Source organism: Amphiura filiformis, chromosome 19 (assembly GCF_039555335.1).
Source record: "Amphiura filiformis chromosome 19, Afil_fr2py, whole genome shotgun sequence".
NCBI classification, from domain to species: domain Eukaryota; kingdom Metazoa; phylum Echinodermata; class Ophiuroidea; order Amphilepidida; family Amphiuridae; genus Amphiura; species Amphiura filiformis.
In genome coordinates, this window is record NC_092646.1 from 55,235,467 (window position 1) to 55,254,151 (window position 18,685).

Here is an 18,685-nt window from a genome sequence, read left to right on the forward strand (position 1 = left end):
CATTTATAAATATCCTTGCGAATAAAATCCTCACACAAAAATGGCGTTGCTTTCTCCACAAACACTTATCTCCTTGCACTGCGTTTCCCAAACGCTTATCTCCTTGGGCCGTTATCCAATCACTTAACTCCTTGCGCCGTTATCCTAACACATAACTCCTAGCGCAGATCTCCAAACACTTAACTTTAACAGGCTTCTTTAACACTGCTCCACTGTGTTTGACAGATGCGTTGTTTTATAAACCAGGCTCCAGCAATTCGACAGACACATTTGTGTACTCGAAATCTCCTTCGTTGCTGTATAAAAATAGCTCAATTATTGGCTATGTAAACTGGTTAAAAATGCACCTCTTTTTGAAGCACAATGACGACCAACACAATCATGTAGAGTTTTCAATCCCTCCTGACATTCTGTAAAGTGCAAACTCCATGCATCCAGCTTTTATACACCAGAAAACCAAAAATCTATTAATAGACCATTCTGTCACATTATAACACTTCCTGTGGGTGATTCCTAAATCCTATCCATTTCGCAATCCAAGGGATTTTCCCAAGATTCTTAATAAAGAGAATCGTCTAGAAATGAAGAGGGTTTTCCCCAAACAATCTAAAATTATATATGTCTCATATTTCTCATCACATATTTTCAGCTTGTAAACAAATTTAAATAATGAAATTAAATTACTCAGGGCACATCACATCATAAAAAATAATATGCAAACGTTGCTATATCCGATTTCTTATCCTTTATTTTTCCAGAGTGTATTGACTGAAAATAAATCAAAGTTGCAGCATCTGTACCTGAAATTTCAATATGAATTTCACTGATATAATGACAACTCCCGAATGGACACCGGGGACAGACTACACGACGGATGAAAACTATTTCCCAACAGAACTTGCTTCCGAAGCAAACGGGAATATCAAGCCAGATGCGACAACTGATGAAGATTACGCAATAGGTTGGTCATCGGACCAACAATCCCTGGAAAACCAACTGTCTATTCGGATCATTTATGGCGGGATATCGGTGCTCGGTATCGTGGGTAACTTTCTGGTGATGTTTACTGTATATAGGGTGGAGAAGATGCAAACCAAGACTAACGTGTTTATTGTATCGCTGGCTGGATGTGATTTCATTACTTCCGTGTTCTTAATTCCGTTACATTTAGGTAAGTTTACTTTACGCTATTGTTATGATGGAAATGACGAGTTATATCTCTGTCTTTCATTACAAATACTGCTTGGAGCACAAAAAAGGCCCGAAAAAAAGTATTTACCCCAGCATACATTACTTAACTGGGCCAATATTGGGCGCCGTGATCGGGTCAATAAATCCTTGCACACCGGCGTTGAACTGGGTCAGCCTCGGGTGCTAAACTAGACAAGTAAAAAATACCGTTTCAAGCTTGCTCTCTCTTTGTCCCCCTTTTTCTCTTACTCTATCATGACTCTCACTCTCTTAAGTCTTAACCCACACACAGGCATGTTCAGCCATAAAATATAATATTGTCCAGCTTAGCATTGTCCACTCCTGGCCCAGTTCAATGTCGGTGTGCAAACATTTATTGGCCCAATACAGAGGGGCAGTATTGTACTTTATTGGGCCAGTATCCGGGGCCAGTATTGTGCCAGTACTCTGAGTACTGCAATGTTTCCGCCTTTGTTTAACCTGAGGATTTTACCTTTTTTGCTAAGGAGACATTACAAATCCCAGAATCACATTTGTACCCAACATTTGTACCACATATATTATAGAACAATAATTAGCAGACTTGTCGAGTCATACACGTGAAATGATGTGGATGACTCGACTTATTTTGTTTATTAACTCGACCCATTGAATTTGTACAGTGAATCGGCTTGAATCGAGCTGAAAATAAAGCCAAATGATTCGACTCAACTTCAAAATGGCTCGACTCGTAACAAGCCCGATAATCATGTCAGCAAAGATTTTAGGCAAAATCACATAACCTGGAAAACTGCAGCCGGTGCTGGGAACAAACATCCTCCCATTATTATGGTCTATATTATGTACTTGAAAGAGTGACGATTTATTTTAATAAATAAACGACTAAAGTAATATTATACTACACGTTAAATAAGCACTTTCAGTTGTAATAGGTTTTTATTGCTACAATGGATATATCATAATTGGAAACTTTATTATACAAATTTAATGTATGCTTTCATCCACGTATCTTAACGAATTGGTAGATGTAGATGTATTTGATTTATATTAAATTACGCATATTTTTGAATCCGTCAGTTTCTCTGGAAATCTGAATTAGCTGTCCATAAAATTGTAGTTAATAAGTATATGAAACGTTATTTCTTTCTGAGATGCGTTATCAGGGGCGTATCCAATAGCTTTCTTGGTCGGGGTAAGGGCAAAATAACATTTTCGGGGCAAAAACAAAACAAACAAGTATTCCTGAAAAAAATTGGTGTCAGTTCCAATTTACAATGTAATTATTATTTGAATGTAATGTTAAAGAGAAGTTTTGCACTGTAGCGCTGACAAGAACATGAGTGGTAGTTCATATATCATTAAATAGGCCCACATGTTTTGGCGCAACGTCAGCCTTCTATTCTTCAAATCTTTTCAGAGGGCGCACCACCAAATCACTCCACGATTTATGTAGGCCTACCAGTGAAATTCGGTTAAAATAGTCCACCGCTTATTTGAGCTTGTTGCGGCTTTATTTTCAAGATAATTGTCAAAATTCGCCCGTTTTCAGCTCATTTGCTTCTGGCAAGTGTCTACATGAAGGAATCTGAGAAAAATCCCAATATTTTATTTCAGAGGTGAAGTGTTGGCGCAAATTTGAACAACGTCCGGTTTCAAAAATGAGTGATTTTTTAGGGTTAAATTTGAAATGGAGCCTTGATCTTTGGTTCGAGTTGTATTTTTTCCTGAATGTATTTTATGCTTTCTCTCCCCCACCAGCTCCAAGTACAGATAAAATACAAAAAGCTGAAAAAAAAAGAAAAAAAAAAGATGTGGACACCGTCGGCTTCCCCCGTGTATTATCCGCCGGTGCCATTATCACGTGACTGTAGAAAAATGCTGCTGCCACCAGATATAGGCTAATTAAAACAGCGTATTACTATCAAGACTTATGTTTGAAAGCTGTCCTCAGATCGATGCGTGAAGTTTCCAGTCCATCACACTACGTGCTCTACATGTATATATAGTCCATGTCGATATTATCAAGACAGAGATTGCGTCTGATGACGTCATCTGTCAAAGTCTCTGATGATGACCCGGCGGTAACGGCGCCTCAGTTATTTTAAGCTTATAGTAATTTTGCCCCTTCAAACCGTACAAACCATCTCAAAAGTTAGGTCTTTATAGTAGGAAACTTTCTTTAGCGGGGGCACCATGTCAACAATGCCTAGAAAAGTTGCTTTTTGCCTTGTAAAAGTACGTAATTTTTCGGCATTTCCGGGTATCAGCATGGAAGCAGGTCGATTCGGCCCAAACCAATTCGTCCACAGTTGACTTGGCCATATGCCAATTCATGCATTGGCCCCAAGCTAAGTCAGCCACAAACCAATTCGATATTGACCAAAAGGGATAAACGATTTAATATGTTAATGGATATATGTGACCGTCCATCACGAAACAGCTGTAAAGTCGGCTGGCGGTCAATTTTGTTTTATTTCGTGTTTAGAAAATATATCATAAGCTTTAAAATGAAAAATCATTAGACTCCAAACGATATCCAGAAGTAAAAAACAAGGGGTTAAGTGCACAACGTACAAAAAAGTGACTATATCTCATTAACCGATGATCCTACAGATATGCGACCACTGACTTTTCTGTTCCTTTTTGACATATGGCACGACTCTCTAAGATATTTGGTTAAAACAAAATACATACAAAATATATATAAAAGACACAACATTTGAATGAGGAGATGCTCAAAAGGCCTGAAGCGAGCACCCCCTTACACTGCCTTAAGTTACAACATACAATTACACAAAGCTAACAAATAAAAGAAAGAGGAGAAGAACATGCAAAGAAAGAAGCAATATAAATATTTATAACATTTCATATAGACATTCCACAGTTCACAGAAGAAATTGATAGTTGGGGTGGAGATGGGTGGGGATGGGTGAGGTCATTAAATAATGCCTAAATATTAGATGTAATTTTTATTAGACTTTTCTTTATTTGTAACTTAAACTGGTTTACTGATTTTGCCATCTTTATATATTTATCAGTAATATTCCATTTCCTAGGACCGGCAGCTCACCGGAAGCCCGTGTTGTGTGGGCCACAATAACTGCGGCTACGTACCCCGCTATATACGTACAGATACGCGAACGCTGACTTTTTTTGTTCTTTATGACCTGAGGAAAAGTTCGACATATCACACGACTCTTTAGGATATTTGGTTTAAAAGATAGAGGGTTAAGTGCACAAAGTACAACGAATTGGTTTGTGACCGAATGCAAGACATCAAGGCATGTAAATATACAGATTTGGTGTAAAAACAACGGTTATGGAGAAAATCACGAAATAGTTAAATTTGGCCAACTTTTTTTGTACATCAATATACAGGGTTCGAATTAGCATGTGGGCGAATTGGTTTGGGGCTGAATTGACGAATAGTATTGATATCGATATTGATATTTTTACCCACGTGATATTTCGATATGATGATTCGAATTGTCACGTGATCGTCAAACCTGTACTAAAGGTGTCAGTTCTGCAGGAACTGACACAAAAATCTCGGTTGCATCATTGACCCGGTATTATCGGAGGGTATTATACGTGTAAAGTCTTTGAGCTTCCAAAAAAGACCTTATTGGTATTTTACACTATTTTTGCCCATGATCTGGGTGAAAGGGGCCTTATAGGGAAAATATTTGTATTTTACACTATTTTGGCCCATAATCTGGCTCCTTGCCCCTTTTCTTTTCCTATGCCTTCCCGATTTTCTCTTTCATTTCTTTCTCTGAGGGGCGCTTTTCTCTTTCATTTTTGTCAAGGGGGGCACTCTGCCCCTACCCCTTGCCCCCTGGCTACGCTACTGTGCGTTGTGTAACAAACCTTGCTATGTCACAGCACTGACAGCAGTATGTACGCAATAATGAAATGTTTCTAAAAGTGTTTTAAGGATAAAATTCATTAAGTGGTAATTATTTATTGCACAGGATGAGGAACCCTGATTACCTTTTAGAAATACTGGAGTGGGAGGGTTTTCAATGAAATATTTGTGTATGTGTGTGTAAAAACTGAAGCATCCTATGTATAAAGAATATTATGAATATTAACAGTACATCATAATTATTATATAACGATTCGTGATACCCAACCACGGTACAATTGATCTGATTTAGAAGGCAGAGTATTTTATATACGCTAACAATGTGTTTGAATTTAGTGAAAATAGAGCCATATGAAAATTCCATATATAGACTCCACTAAAGATTACTGTTTCGTTTTTATGGCGATCTATTCTTTTTTTTCTGAAATTAACTTTGGGGTTCTATGTGGAATATTTGCATAAAGTACAAAAATCGGCCCATCGTCCCGACATTGCCTTTGTGAACTCCACTCTCATGGTAGGGGGTGTTTGTAAAGTTTAATCATAGATTATCTAATAATCTATGGTTTAATATCTCTCTACTTTTAAACACCATTCACGGACATTCACTCTTCTAATAGCCCGTTGCCCGATAGACAGATCTCTCATTTGGCGCTAGTTGAAAAAAATAAAAACTCAAATGTACGCGCATGTTATTGTCTGGCAAGGACAATGGTCATTTGTTTGACATAAGTGTTTTTATATTCTATGGTGTTTTCTTTATAAAGACCACACTAAGTGGGAAGAGATATTAAGTGAGCAATTTCAAACACTAATAAGTTTTATTACTGAATTGTTGCCTTCCTAATTGAAAACATTATTATATTAGATGATTTAATATGATGGTGTTTTATGGACGTTTCTTATTAAACAAGGCTATTAATTTAATAATAAGGTCATATTTTTGTTTGGTTTCATATGAAAAGGATTGACAAACACGATTCTCTTATAAATGCATCTACGCACAGTTTCCACCTCGATGCACCCGAGCAGTGGCGAGCACACATATATTCCAGCACAGTGAGTCTAGCCTAATACGCAGTCTGTGTTATACTACACGGTTGAGTGCGTAGCACCATAAGAGCTGTGTGTGATCTAGTGGAAAATAGGACTCTGTGATTGGGTTTTGTCAAAACCTCAAGTATTCCTTTCATCCAATCAGAATTTCTTTTTATATCAAACGAAAGCTAACACTTCCCCCTAAAAACGTTTTTCTCCATTAGGTCAACAGATATAACACAATTCAATATAGCAAGGCGAACTTCCTATCCAAGCACATTTTTTGACCAAAATGTAAGTTTTAAAAGTCAAAAGTGTTCCTTACAATATTTGTCAAATTTTATGTCATTAAATGAAAGAGCACACTTATATTGTCCATATATTAGCCTCATTTTAATGACCAATGGCCAGTTCTCTTTAAATTGCAAATCATGTGCAAAAGGTTACTGTTTCGCCCGTTTTGTCAAACGGTTGTTAATTCAATGAACTATGACTTTGCTAAAGAGCGCTTACAAATTGACAGTGTTTCGTATTCTTCGATGATTACGACAAACAAGCGTCCTTATCTCTTGTTGACCATCTTAACCCCGGGATCTTATAACCATATCATCTTGAGAATGAAAGCAAAGAAATACAACTCATAGAAAGTCCTGAAAGCCTTTCAAGCTGTACAGAAATAAACCTGTCGAAGTGGTTAACCAAACTCAGTCTATTTTATATTACAATGTTGTTGGTGACAGCTTTGGTGAAAACATTCAGAAAGAACCATTCAATTTGCTACAAAAATGATAATAAAAGCAAAAGCTAATCAAAAATTTATCAGGATTTATAAATAATACAAAAATTGACACGGAAAAAGACTGAGCAAAACATTTTAAATGCGTTATTGACTTTTAATTATGGCGCAAATGGCAGAAAGATGCACATTTGTCATTTACTTTATATTAGAGCAGAGAAGATGTAATGACGCTACATCTTCTCTGATTAGAGCAATAACATAAGAGTAGGCTTTTGTCGCTATGAAGTAATTGATTACAAATTTGCCCAACTCCACCCAAATTGCTTCCCCGCCATATTTTATGTCAATTTGTGTTGTGTAATTTTCTCAGACGCGGCAGCACTTTTTTTAAAATAATAGCCGATAATATAAAAACCAAACACAAAGGTTCTTGGCTGTCCTGTATGTAGAACCCTCAAAAGAAAGGATTCTAGAAAGAACCATTTTAGGTTCTAATTAGAACCGTTTTCGCCAGCGTTATCGCCAGCGTTAGCTGGCTATCTAATTCGGAGATCGTCTCTGTTTGCTAAAGAGATTACGGGGTACTAGCATTGGTTTGAATTACTTTGCGGAACTTTTTATGGTGAAAATATATAATAGACATGTTATTGGATTTGTAAGAAAAAGAAAGTATGTTTTGCCGTTTCAACGAATGAAAACGAGTGAGAATTTCAAAAGTTATGGTTTGAAGGAAATATGACATTAAAAGTTCATGCCAGGCCTATAATAGTTTCCACAGCATATCAACGAAAGAAAATTATAGAATCCTTGTTATCAGGCGTTCTTAGATTTACATTTGCAGACCTCCTGGAGATCAGCACAGCATGAGATGTGAGTGTATTGATAACATGATTGAAACCTTTATGGACGTAAAAGTCAAAGTAAAAATATCCTATATCCTGTATCGTTTTATGGATTAAAATGACTCAAAATGTCATTTATGAAATAATTCATATCTTAAACATCAGTTTTGTCTTTTCAACGGGAAAAATTCGATGCAATTTCAGGGCCTATTTTTGATATGGGTATAATTTATATACATGTAGGCCTGTTATAATTGAACAATATCAGTCTTTATACATTTTATAATGTGCTATATTAAGTATAAATTGCGAATTAATATAAAATTAATGTGCATGTATAAGGCAAGTAGGATGGCAGTTTTTAGCCTATTAACTAAAAACTGCATTTCTTTATATTAATAATGAGCTAAGGGTAGCCTAAAAGGCAGAAAAGACAAAAAGACAGAACAATTTGGAGTAATTAATTGACAGGAAGTTATAGGAGTTGTTTGGTTTGCTGTTTCTGTGTGCATGTTCTCATCATTGATGGTTTGGTGGACTGTCATGAAACATGATGGATCATAAAAAAGAGTGATCCTAAAAATGCCACCACCCAAACTAATTACAAGGCATCTTCTGCATTGAAGCTGGCTTTCCCTTTAAGGGGAGTTTTTATTTCTAAGAGTGTTCGCGTCCAAATCTAGAGCACCTTCGGGTCGGACACCATTAATTGGGCTATATCATTTAATTACATGCATTCGATGCCCCTTTGGCACTGCTCTCTCAATTTAAGAACGATATGCGTCCACTTCATGTTCCAGATTTTAAAAGAATGAGAAAAGTTGAAATCCAGTTCAATTATACATATTTTTTAGCCTTATTTGTGAACATTTGCTTTGTAACTCTTTTCCATTTTTTTTTGGATGAAATTTTATTATTGTTGTTATGAAGTTAATTTTCAAGGAAATTCATTACGAAATTGTTTAGGGAACAGGTTTATTAAGGAGATTTTGGCGTTGCGAATAAGGAAAAAATAAGAAGTTAATTCTGAAAGCTAAATTTTGGAGGTTATTTGCAGCACCCTTCATTTTTGCCGCCCCTGTTTTTGCCGCCCTTCTTCTTCCGCCGCCCTTCGTTTTTGCCGCCCCTACTTTGACCCCGGGGGCTGGCGCCCCTAAAAGCCCCCCCAAATACACGCATGGCTAAGGGCTGCTATAGACTTTTTAGTCTTCATTGTTTAATCTATTCCCATTCTATTCCCAGTAATGTTTAATTTCTAATGAATGTTTGATGACGTAAAATCGATAATATATTTCCACCAGACATTCGACGTAACATATTATCGATTTCACGTCATCGAACATTAGTTTTGATTAGCCCGTATGCGTAATAAAGATATATGTAGTATAACCACGGTTCGAATAAGAGTGAACATTTCCGTTCGTAACACCACGTTGCAAGCTTTGTTTATTGAGGAACAAGGCAACTAACTAATTAACACTATCAGATGAGAGCACACTAATTAATTAGTCTCATCGAGAAGGTAAATGATTAGGCTTTCATCAGTAATGCATTTTCAAGGAGAAAGGGGAACATTACAATGTAAAGACATATATATATATAGCTCAGAGAAAGCCAATAGCTGTTACTTTTTTTGTTCAGTTTCAATTTACATTTCCAGAGAAGTAGGTAAAGTATAAGTACAAATGAAAGATGCAGAAAAAAGATGAAGATGCAGTACTATAATTAAAGACAGATAAAAAGAATTGATCGCGTCTGATGTCACTGTCAATTACGATCCTTGATTGGTTTACAAAGGTTAATAGCGCGTAAAAGGAAGACCGAGCTATCTGGTGCTGATCGGAGAAAAGGAATAGCAACAAATGGCGAAAAATTTCGTACTTTTACAAGGCAAAAAGCAGCTTTTCTAGGCATTGTGGACATGGTGCCTTCGGTTAAGAAAGTTTCCTACTATAAAGACCTAACTTTTGAGATGGCTTGCATGTTTCAAGGTGCAAAATTAACAATACGGCGCCCGTTTATAAATCCGCGTTCAGCAAGTCATCATCACGACACTTGTAAACAAGTTTGATTGACAGATGACGTCAGACGCGATAAATTCTTTTTATCTCTGTCTTTAATTATAGTACTAAAAGGAGAAGATAATGAAGAAGCGCAAGAAATAGGTGAAAAGAAGATGATGATAAAAAGACTTTAAAGATGATGAAGAAAAAATGAATCACAGAAAAAAAGGAAAAGGAGAAGAAGAAGATGATAAATTAGTAGCAGAAAAGAAAAGAATTTAGCCAACCAGAAGAATGCACACTCTGAAATGAACTTCTAATCGACGTCTCGAGATCAGAGACAATGGGTAGAAAACGATAACCTATGTTTAAAAGATCAAAAAATGTCCCAAGGGGTCCACAGGGGTCAGACTCTATACTACAAGGTTCCAATTTCAAAATTGCTCAGATTTTTTTTCAAAATTCACACCAAAGTATTCCTCTGGTCATAACAATTCAGAACAAGTATAGTATGACCTGAGTTATAAGCAAAAAAGTCAAGGGGTGTCATTTTTGGTCACACAGGAGTCAAAACTAAAAATGCTCCGATTTCAATTTAAATAAAAATTCCCTTTAAAAGGGAAGGCCAGCCTCAATGCAGAAGAGGTCTTGTAAATAGTTTGGGTCACCGTGAAAGGCATTTTTAGGATCACGCTTACATCCATGTTACATGACAGTTCACCAAACCATCAATGGCGAGAACATGAACACCGAAACAGCAAAACACATTAACTCCTATAACTCCTGTCAACTCTTTAATTCATTACTCCAAATTGTTCTGTATTTTTGTCTTTACTGCTTTTTACCCATGCTTGTTATTAAAATCAAGAAATACACTGCAGTTGTTAGTTAATTCGCTATGTAAACTCAACTTACATGCACATTTTATTTTAAAATGATTTTATATTATTTCGCAATGTATAGTTTACTATAAAGTAGATAGTGGCAAGCACATGATAAAGGACTGATCATTCACTACAATCTTCACTTTTAAACTGTATTTTTTGAATGTGTTGATTGTTAGTCCGAAACTCCTGCAAAGCTATGGACATGGCATCTTACCTACTCCATTCTGTAATAGTCTGCATTGTGTGTTTTCTCAGTCTTCAATCATTTTGTTGAATGTAATTTTATGAATCAAATAAAAAGATAGAAATTGGCCTCACTTTAGTTATGTGTCATTTTACAGTATTTATAATTTATAAAGTAAGACAATAATTTATTTATTTTCTATAAGTGCATGTCAAAATATGGGATATATTGTTCAATATTATAGCTAGCCCCTAAAAACTTTATTTTCAATCGGATTTTTCCCGTTGAAAAGACAAAACTGATGTTAAAGATTGCAATAATATCATCAATAACATTTTGAGTAAATTTTATCCATAAAACGATACAGGATAGGATAGATAATTACTTTGACTTCAATGTGGTCCATATAATGAAGATTTTGATTCTACAACATTATTAGATCTGTTATCAACATATCAATTATGCACTCACAGGCAACCAAACATCATGCTATGCTCAGTAGTCCACTGATATGACCTCGTGATCATTCCCCGCTTTGACCATGTCATTTTTTGATATGCTGATTGCTGAACAAGTTTATGTTTATATGTGTAGGCCTAACCTATGATAACTTTTTAAGTCATAATTAATTCAAGCATAACTTTGGCAATACTCAATCGTTTTCGTTCGTTGAAACGGCAAAACATACTTTCTTTTCCTTGCAAATCGAATCAGCAGACATCAAAAACATTTCCACCACGAGAAGTAAAAAAAATAATTCATACCAATAGAAGAAGGCTATAATCTTAGCTAATCTTTAGTGTACACAAACCCCATCTCAGAATTAGGTACCAGCCCTATGGGCTGGCGAAAATTGTCTCAAGGAATAGTTTGTACTATCTAGAATGCTTTGTTATTGCTAATTCCGACAATAATAACGGTCAACCCCAATTGCAGACCTACTTTGCGATGTTTCCTAGGTAACGAAACATCATAGATGTTGAGAACGATTCCTTATTTGACTTCATTTTACATGATGAACAATTTGAGAACATTTTTCTTATCGAAATCGGAGCACTTTTAATTTTGACCCGTGTATGTCCAAAGCTGACCCCTTCCCCAATTTTGACTTTTTATTGACTTTTTACTTTTCTGAATCGTTATGACCAGAGGAATACTTTGGCGTGGGTTTTGATAAAATCTGAGCAATTCTGACCCCTGTCGATCTGTAGGAACATGTTTTTTAATTTCTTTAACATAGCTTAGTTGATTTCCGATGGTGCAAGATAGACCCTTCTTCCAACTAAACTAATAAGACCTTTATATTCATTCGTGTTTGGTTATTAATTACTTATTATCCTTCACAGGGAAATGTGTTTCTTACGACAAAATATTTGACCTTGAAACTGATAGAACGTGTTTCATCCAAGCACCTTGAAACTTTGATAACCCTAATGTAAACATAAATTTGTTGTATATTGCATCACCTATTTAATATTGACTGAGGTTTTTACAATTAAAATATCCTGAGAATGTGGGGTCATCCTTTTGTGGGCTTGACACTTAACAGGAAATACGACCCATCTTTGTAGTCCTATTGTATTTTGTCACGATTCAATTTGTTGTGCATAATACTTGTCCATGACAGTATCGTAATTGGTAAAGGCAAGGAATGGTAACTTAATTAATGTCAAAATACGACAACACTGGACGTTATACAGTAAGCACCATTTTGCCAATTTTATTCCAATAAAAACCATTAACAGTCAATCATTTCCTCATTATTTTGTTTTCTTTATCAACGTTTATTATATCTAATACACAACTGTTATTATTATTTTGCACATTTTAGGCATGCTGTTAACAACAATATAAAATTCACACCAAACTAAAATTATATAAATCCTATGGCTGTATGGCACTGCGTCCTCAGTAAATGTCCGTCATAGTAATTGGTAATTTCAAAGGCAGTAAAGCTTGCGGAACTGAGCAAGTTCAAAAATCTATTAATAGAAAATCTATAAATAGAATATCCTCCCAAATTTGTCTCATTTCCAAAACCAATTTCGTTGGTAAAATATAATCACATTTTCCACAAAATTAATGATGTTTACAGAAAAAGTTACACTTTTCAACATCCCATACATGTAATGTTCAAACCGATGATTTCAATGTTGTTGTTTTTTTCCTTTTCCTTTCTGTATCTGATCCCTCAGTTACCCATGCAACCATCTTTCAGTACAAAAGAATAATTCGTTGAAATGAATTTTGATGTTTTCTTTGAAGTTTTTGATCAGTAGTTTTTTTTTTCAAAATGATTAGATCACTAGCATGACTAGGGAAGAGAGAAATGAGTTTTCCAGGTATACATTAAAGGTGAACATTTACCTGCAATGGTAGGCTGAAGCATCCTGCATCTTGATCTTAAGCGATGGCTTTCTTGGATAAAGAGATTGGTTGCAGTTAAGAGGCTAGATGCTGACACCCAACATCTTAATTCAATCTCTGATGGTCATTTTCACTCTGACTTATACGCCTTTATCCAAGAGGGCCGTGCTCTAGATCGTTGCAACTGTTTTAGTCTACCACTTACAAAGCTTTACAATTAATGTTTATCTCTTCTTGCCAACGAAAGAATTAAGCATGACGCTACCTTATTGTGATTTTACCATTTTTGAAACACCTGCTGAATAAAAACTTCAAAGAAGACCCCATTCGTGTCAAAACTCTTCTCAATGGATAAAAAAGCATCCCATGGGGACAAGACTTCTCACGGGAGGGGCAGCTTCCCCCTTCCCCTGGCTAGGCCACTGTTGTGGGCATTTGAACCCGGGACCTCTTACGCCAAAGGCAAAGACCTCAACCATTGTTTCACACTGCTCCCTAGGTGATTTCAGCATCAGTAACTTGAAGTACTGAGCATATCAGTAATGGTAATAACTCAAAATTTTCAAGAGAGTAAGGAGGTTCAATTTACATAATGAGCTACATTTTGATGGTGTTTGAGGTCGATGTGGAGATGCCATTCATTCGTATTTTGCCTATGAAGTAATCAAATCATTAGGAAATTTATTTTTATACGACATAACATTTGACCTTGAAACTGATGGAACGTGTTTCATCCAAGCACCTTGAAACTTTAATAACCCTAATGTAAACATAAATTTGTTGTATATTGTATCACCTATTTAATATTGACTGAGAATTTGACAATTAAATAGCCTGAGAATGTGGGGTCATCCTTTTGTGGGCTTGACACTTTAACAGGAAATACGACCCATCTTTGTAGTCCTATTGTATTTTGTCACGATTCAATTGGTTGTGCATAATACTTGTCCATGACATTATCGTAATTGGTAAAGAATGATAACTTAATTAATGTAATTTCCAATAAAAACCCTTAACAGTCAATCATTTCCTCATTATTTAATTGCTTTCTTTGTCAACGTTTATTATCTCTAATACACAACTGTTATTATTATTTTGCACATTTTAGGCATGCTGTTAAAAACAATATAAAATTCATACCAAACTAAAATGTCCGTCATAGTAATTGGTAATTTCAAAGGCAGCAAAGTTTGGGGAACTGAGCAAATCAGAAATGGTAATAACTAAAAGGAAGGAGGTTCATTGCATTCATTCATAGTATGTGTTGTATCATATGAAAATAACCATGGGGTACTGGCTATTCTGTCTTCCAGAGTACATCATCATCGGTTCATTGCATTCATTCATAGTATGTGTTGTATCACATGAAAATAAAAATGGGGTGCTGGCTATTCTGTCTTCCAGAGTACATCATCATCTCATGTGAACAAATATTCTGTAGATGATAAGGGATTATATATTAGGTCAAGTTAAAATGTCAATTCCCATAGAGGCATCACATCCGCCTTAAGGTTACGCATTACTTTCATGCCCTGCGGGTCCCACTTGGAGTGTTTAGTTGTCGTCTCCAGTTTTTTCTGTGGTTAATATCAACAAAACATATCACAAAGGACCCCAATATAATAGCTCCGCAGGGCATGATAGCAAATAGATGACATGATTCTACATAAATATCTGTACTTTTCTTTCTTTTTATGTTCAATCTAGGCATTGAGATTCCCATACCACCCGGCGTCGGCGGTAGTGTCATGTGCGCTGTTCTTCTTTCAAAATGGCCGCTGTGGACGAGTTTTACGGCTTCGGTATTGACTCTAGCGTGCGTCACCCTGGAACGGTACTTCAGCATCTGCTACCCGTTACGGTACAACTTGTTTTTTACCAATGGAAAGATATTGCTGATGGTGATAGGGGTCTGGATAGCAGGCATCACAATGAACAGCTATATGTTCTACGTGTTCAAGTTCAATGGGAAGGGATGTTACATAGATTGGTACACCGTTGGGTTTCAAACTTTCCTTGGCGTTTGTAATTTTAGCGTTATTTACGCTATACCGTTGGTAACTATGGCAATTTGTTACGTTCTTATTATGATCAACCTATCAAAGTCGGCAAAGAGTTTAAGTCGAAGTACAGGGAAGGAGTCGCAGGCGTCTTTAGAGCTGCTGAACGCCAGGAAGAAGGTGATTAAGATGCTCGCCATAGTAGTGGTTACGTTTGCAATATGTTGGGCGCCAAATCAGTTTATATTCTTCGCCTACAATTGTGGGTTTGACCTTGATTTTACAAGTTGGTATTATCACTTCAGTGTTTTAATAGCATTCTGCAATAGTTGTATGAATCCTTTAATATATTCGTTTAAGAGTAAAAGTTATAGGCGAGCTTTAAAGATAGCAATTTGCGGACGGAATTGGGTAGGTCCTGCAGACGAGGACACGGCTCTAACATTTGATGCCTAAAGAATTCCGGTTAATTTTGAAGCAGTAAAATCAACAATCAATATTTTAATACGCTACGAAAACATTAATAATTAAGCGACGAGTGAGGGGTATTTGAATCAATAAGGTAGCGCGCTTTTCATAACGCAACAAAAAGCGTTCTACCTAATTGGCTAAAAATCAATCGCTGTCGCTTATGTATAGTTTGATCAGCTCGTAATCGGCGGGCCTTATAACATCACGGATTAATATCAATATATTTTATTTCGAGAATTGTCTTCTGACATCTCGCCAGAAACATCCCAAATTATTAATTCAAGTCCTATACTTTATCTACTTTCTTTAATACGCACAATGTAAACCAGACAGGTCAACTATGTCACTCTTAGTATGGGTCTACCTTTTGGCGTAGTGGTAAAAGCCTAACAATTCCCGCCGATTACCTGATCAAAGTATAGTATGAATTCAGCTTTACGCTAGAGACGCCTCAAACAAATCATTCATTGACAGAATATCACCGTTTTAGCTGAAAATGGTGATAACAACTCATTCAACCATACTATGACCAACCAAAATCAAGCATGACACAGCATTTGGTGACAAAACTTCTATAAACTGGTATATTCAGGGACAGTGAAAAATAAATTCTTTGGGAACTAAAGCTATCAATGCGAATAATTGGAGGAACCTGCAGAGTAATGTTCCTACGAATTCAGTGATTAAGGTATTAAGTATAAATTTATACATAATGTAAGAGTGAGAACATTAATGTGTACAAAATGTGACAGTGTGAAGATAATAAAGCGATTTTGTACACTTCCACTTCCATGAAACTGCACAGTGGCGGCGGAAGCATGAAAAATAAGGGAGAAGGAGCTTATTTTGTTCTTTTTTACTGTACATTTTCGGGAGAAAACTTTTCAATGTAGTGCTATTTTAGCCCAAAATGAAAGTGAATTTTGGTATTCGATGTGCTAAAGTGCGTGAAGCTAGCACAATAATTGTGCAATTTTACCCTATTTTTGTTTGCCCCAAGCACGGTGTTTTGGGGTAAAAAATAAATATGCACATTGCAATTATTGCTTATTTTTTTCTTTTTATTAGGATTGTAGGGGGATGTCCTCTCTATGGAAAATATAAGGGGGCGTGCCCCCCTGCCTCGCTTCCGCCGCCTATAAAACTGCACGATACCCGAAGTATTTTAAATAAAACATTTCCATTCCATCCGTAATATTTATACACATTTTCTTTCCAGCAAGTTGTATGTGGCGCAATTTGCACATGAAGACATGGAAGAATGTGTCATCCGGGAAATTAATAATATTCCTTATAATTGATTCTTCTTGTCTTATTTGTGATTTGTTATAATCAAGTGCCAAACGAACACAAAGTTTGCATTCTTAATAATAATAATAATGCCTTCAGTAACTGTCACCTTCGGACTTCCGCAAGGTTCAGTAATGGGACCACTGATATTTCCATGATCATTTGGTTTGTAGAAGCCTACGCGATACCTTAGATCAGCCAACGATGTAACACGGCTAGAGAATGGAACTCACTTTCTTCTGAATCGTCCATTGCCAGATTCAGGACTCTTCTTATTTGTTTTAATTGTATTTTATTTTGTGCCATAGAACTCTGGTGAATTATGGCGTATCGAAATACTGTATTGTGGCGGGACGGCCGAAAAGGACCTGATGAGCAGCACGAGAACATGTTTTTATGATACTGTCTCAATGTGTGTTTTAAATGCAAAACCGGATTGGTCGGTAACTTTGAATATTAAAGTCAGGTGGCCGGGTTGCCAATAGTTCCTGTTATATACTTCATTAATATATTCTTGTTCATTGATTGGTTAAAAGTGGATCACATGACCAAAAATAGTATTTTCAATGTCCCGGATGAACCGTAAATAGTACCTCCAAGCCGTAAATAGTACTTTTGACCATGCCTTCCGCGTGTGCGCATTTGATGCGACGGAACAGTTCACGCACGCGAAACTGCCATAGCGTGATTTCGCGCTGCTGTAATTGGTTAGCCCAATTTTAGCCTATTCGATTATTTTGAAGGGCAAAATATAGGTTGTGCTTAAATTGGTCGTGCTGTTTACTTAGGAGAGTCAAAACGTCAAATACGTCAAATAATTTTCTTTTAACCAATCAATGAACAAAGAACATATTAATGAAGTATATAAAACAAATATATACTGCCTTTATTCGAAGTTCTGGTTAAAACTATGGTCCCTCGTTGAGATCAATTAATACTATTTTCCTTCGGGGCTGTGCCCCTCAGGAAAATAGTACTATTGATCTCACCTCGGGCCCATAGTTTAAACCAGAACCTCTCATGGCAGTATATATTTGTATAATATTGACGTCGAATATCTGGCGTTAATATATTACCGGTAATATCAATTTTACGCCACAAAATGTTTGTTAGAAGATAACCATGACTGGAAAAAGAATAGAACACAATGAATAACGCATACTTGTCGCATCGAATATTAGACGTTGAATCAAAAGTGTGAGCAGGGCCTAATGGTCATCGGATCTAATATGGTTTCCGATTGTGTTTAGTCTACTTACAGTGACTTACTGAATACTTTATGCATTAAGGCTACATGCTCTTGACTGGCATGATATTACATCCATTGCTCGTTCCTGGTAAAGGAGTCATCAGGGTTCACATTTTCAAAATGGTCCAATGGTGCCAAGATGCATTTCATATTATTGTGTTTAGCATCAAAATTAATACTAATATTGGAGATTTCAATATCAATCATTTATGTATTCTTAGAGCCAATCAAACTCCACTTATTTGACATCAACCACTCATGCAACAAGTATTCGTCATCATGAGAATCGTGGAGTAAAGTTGCCAAATGTAGAAATGCATATGCTTTAAGGGTAGACTAGGCATTATTGGTCGAAGCAGCCAAAATATCGATTTTCATTATCTAAATCAATATATTATTCAAACATAACACTTTGATATTTTGCAAAAGTTCATTCTACAAATCATATACTTTGAAAACTTGCTTAATTTATTGTTGATAATGAGTTATATACGTTTTACAAAAGTGTTCTTGTTTCAGCCCTCTTTACAGCGTTAATCAAGCACCACAAGACCTA

The 18,685-nt window shown here is 36.1% G+C and overlaps 1 protein-coding gene across 1 annotated transcript; it reads left to right on the forward strand.

The window, feature by feature from the left end:
* Nucleotides 1-763: 763 nt before the first annotated feature.
* Nucleotides 764-16,763, forward strand: LOC140141517 (galanin receptor 2a-like). Its single transcript, XM_072163400.1, has 2 exons — nucleotides 764-1,171; nucleotides 14,827-16,763. The coding sequence occupies exons 1-2, from the start codon at nucleotides 814-816 to the stop codon at nucleotides 15,573-15,575; spliced, it is 1,107 nt and encodes a 368-aa protein (XP_072019501.1). The 5' UTR covers nucleotides 764-813; the 3' UTR covers nucleotides 15,576-16,763.
* Nucleotides 16,764-18,685: the final 1,922 nt, after the last annotated feature.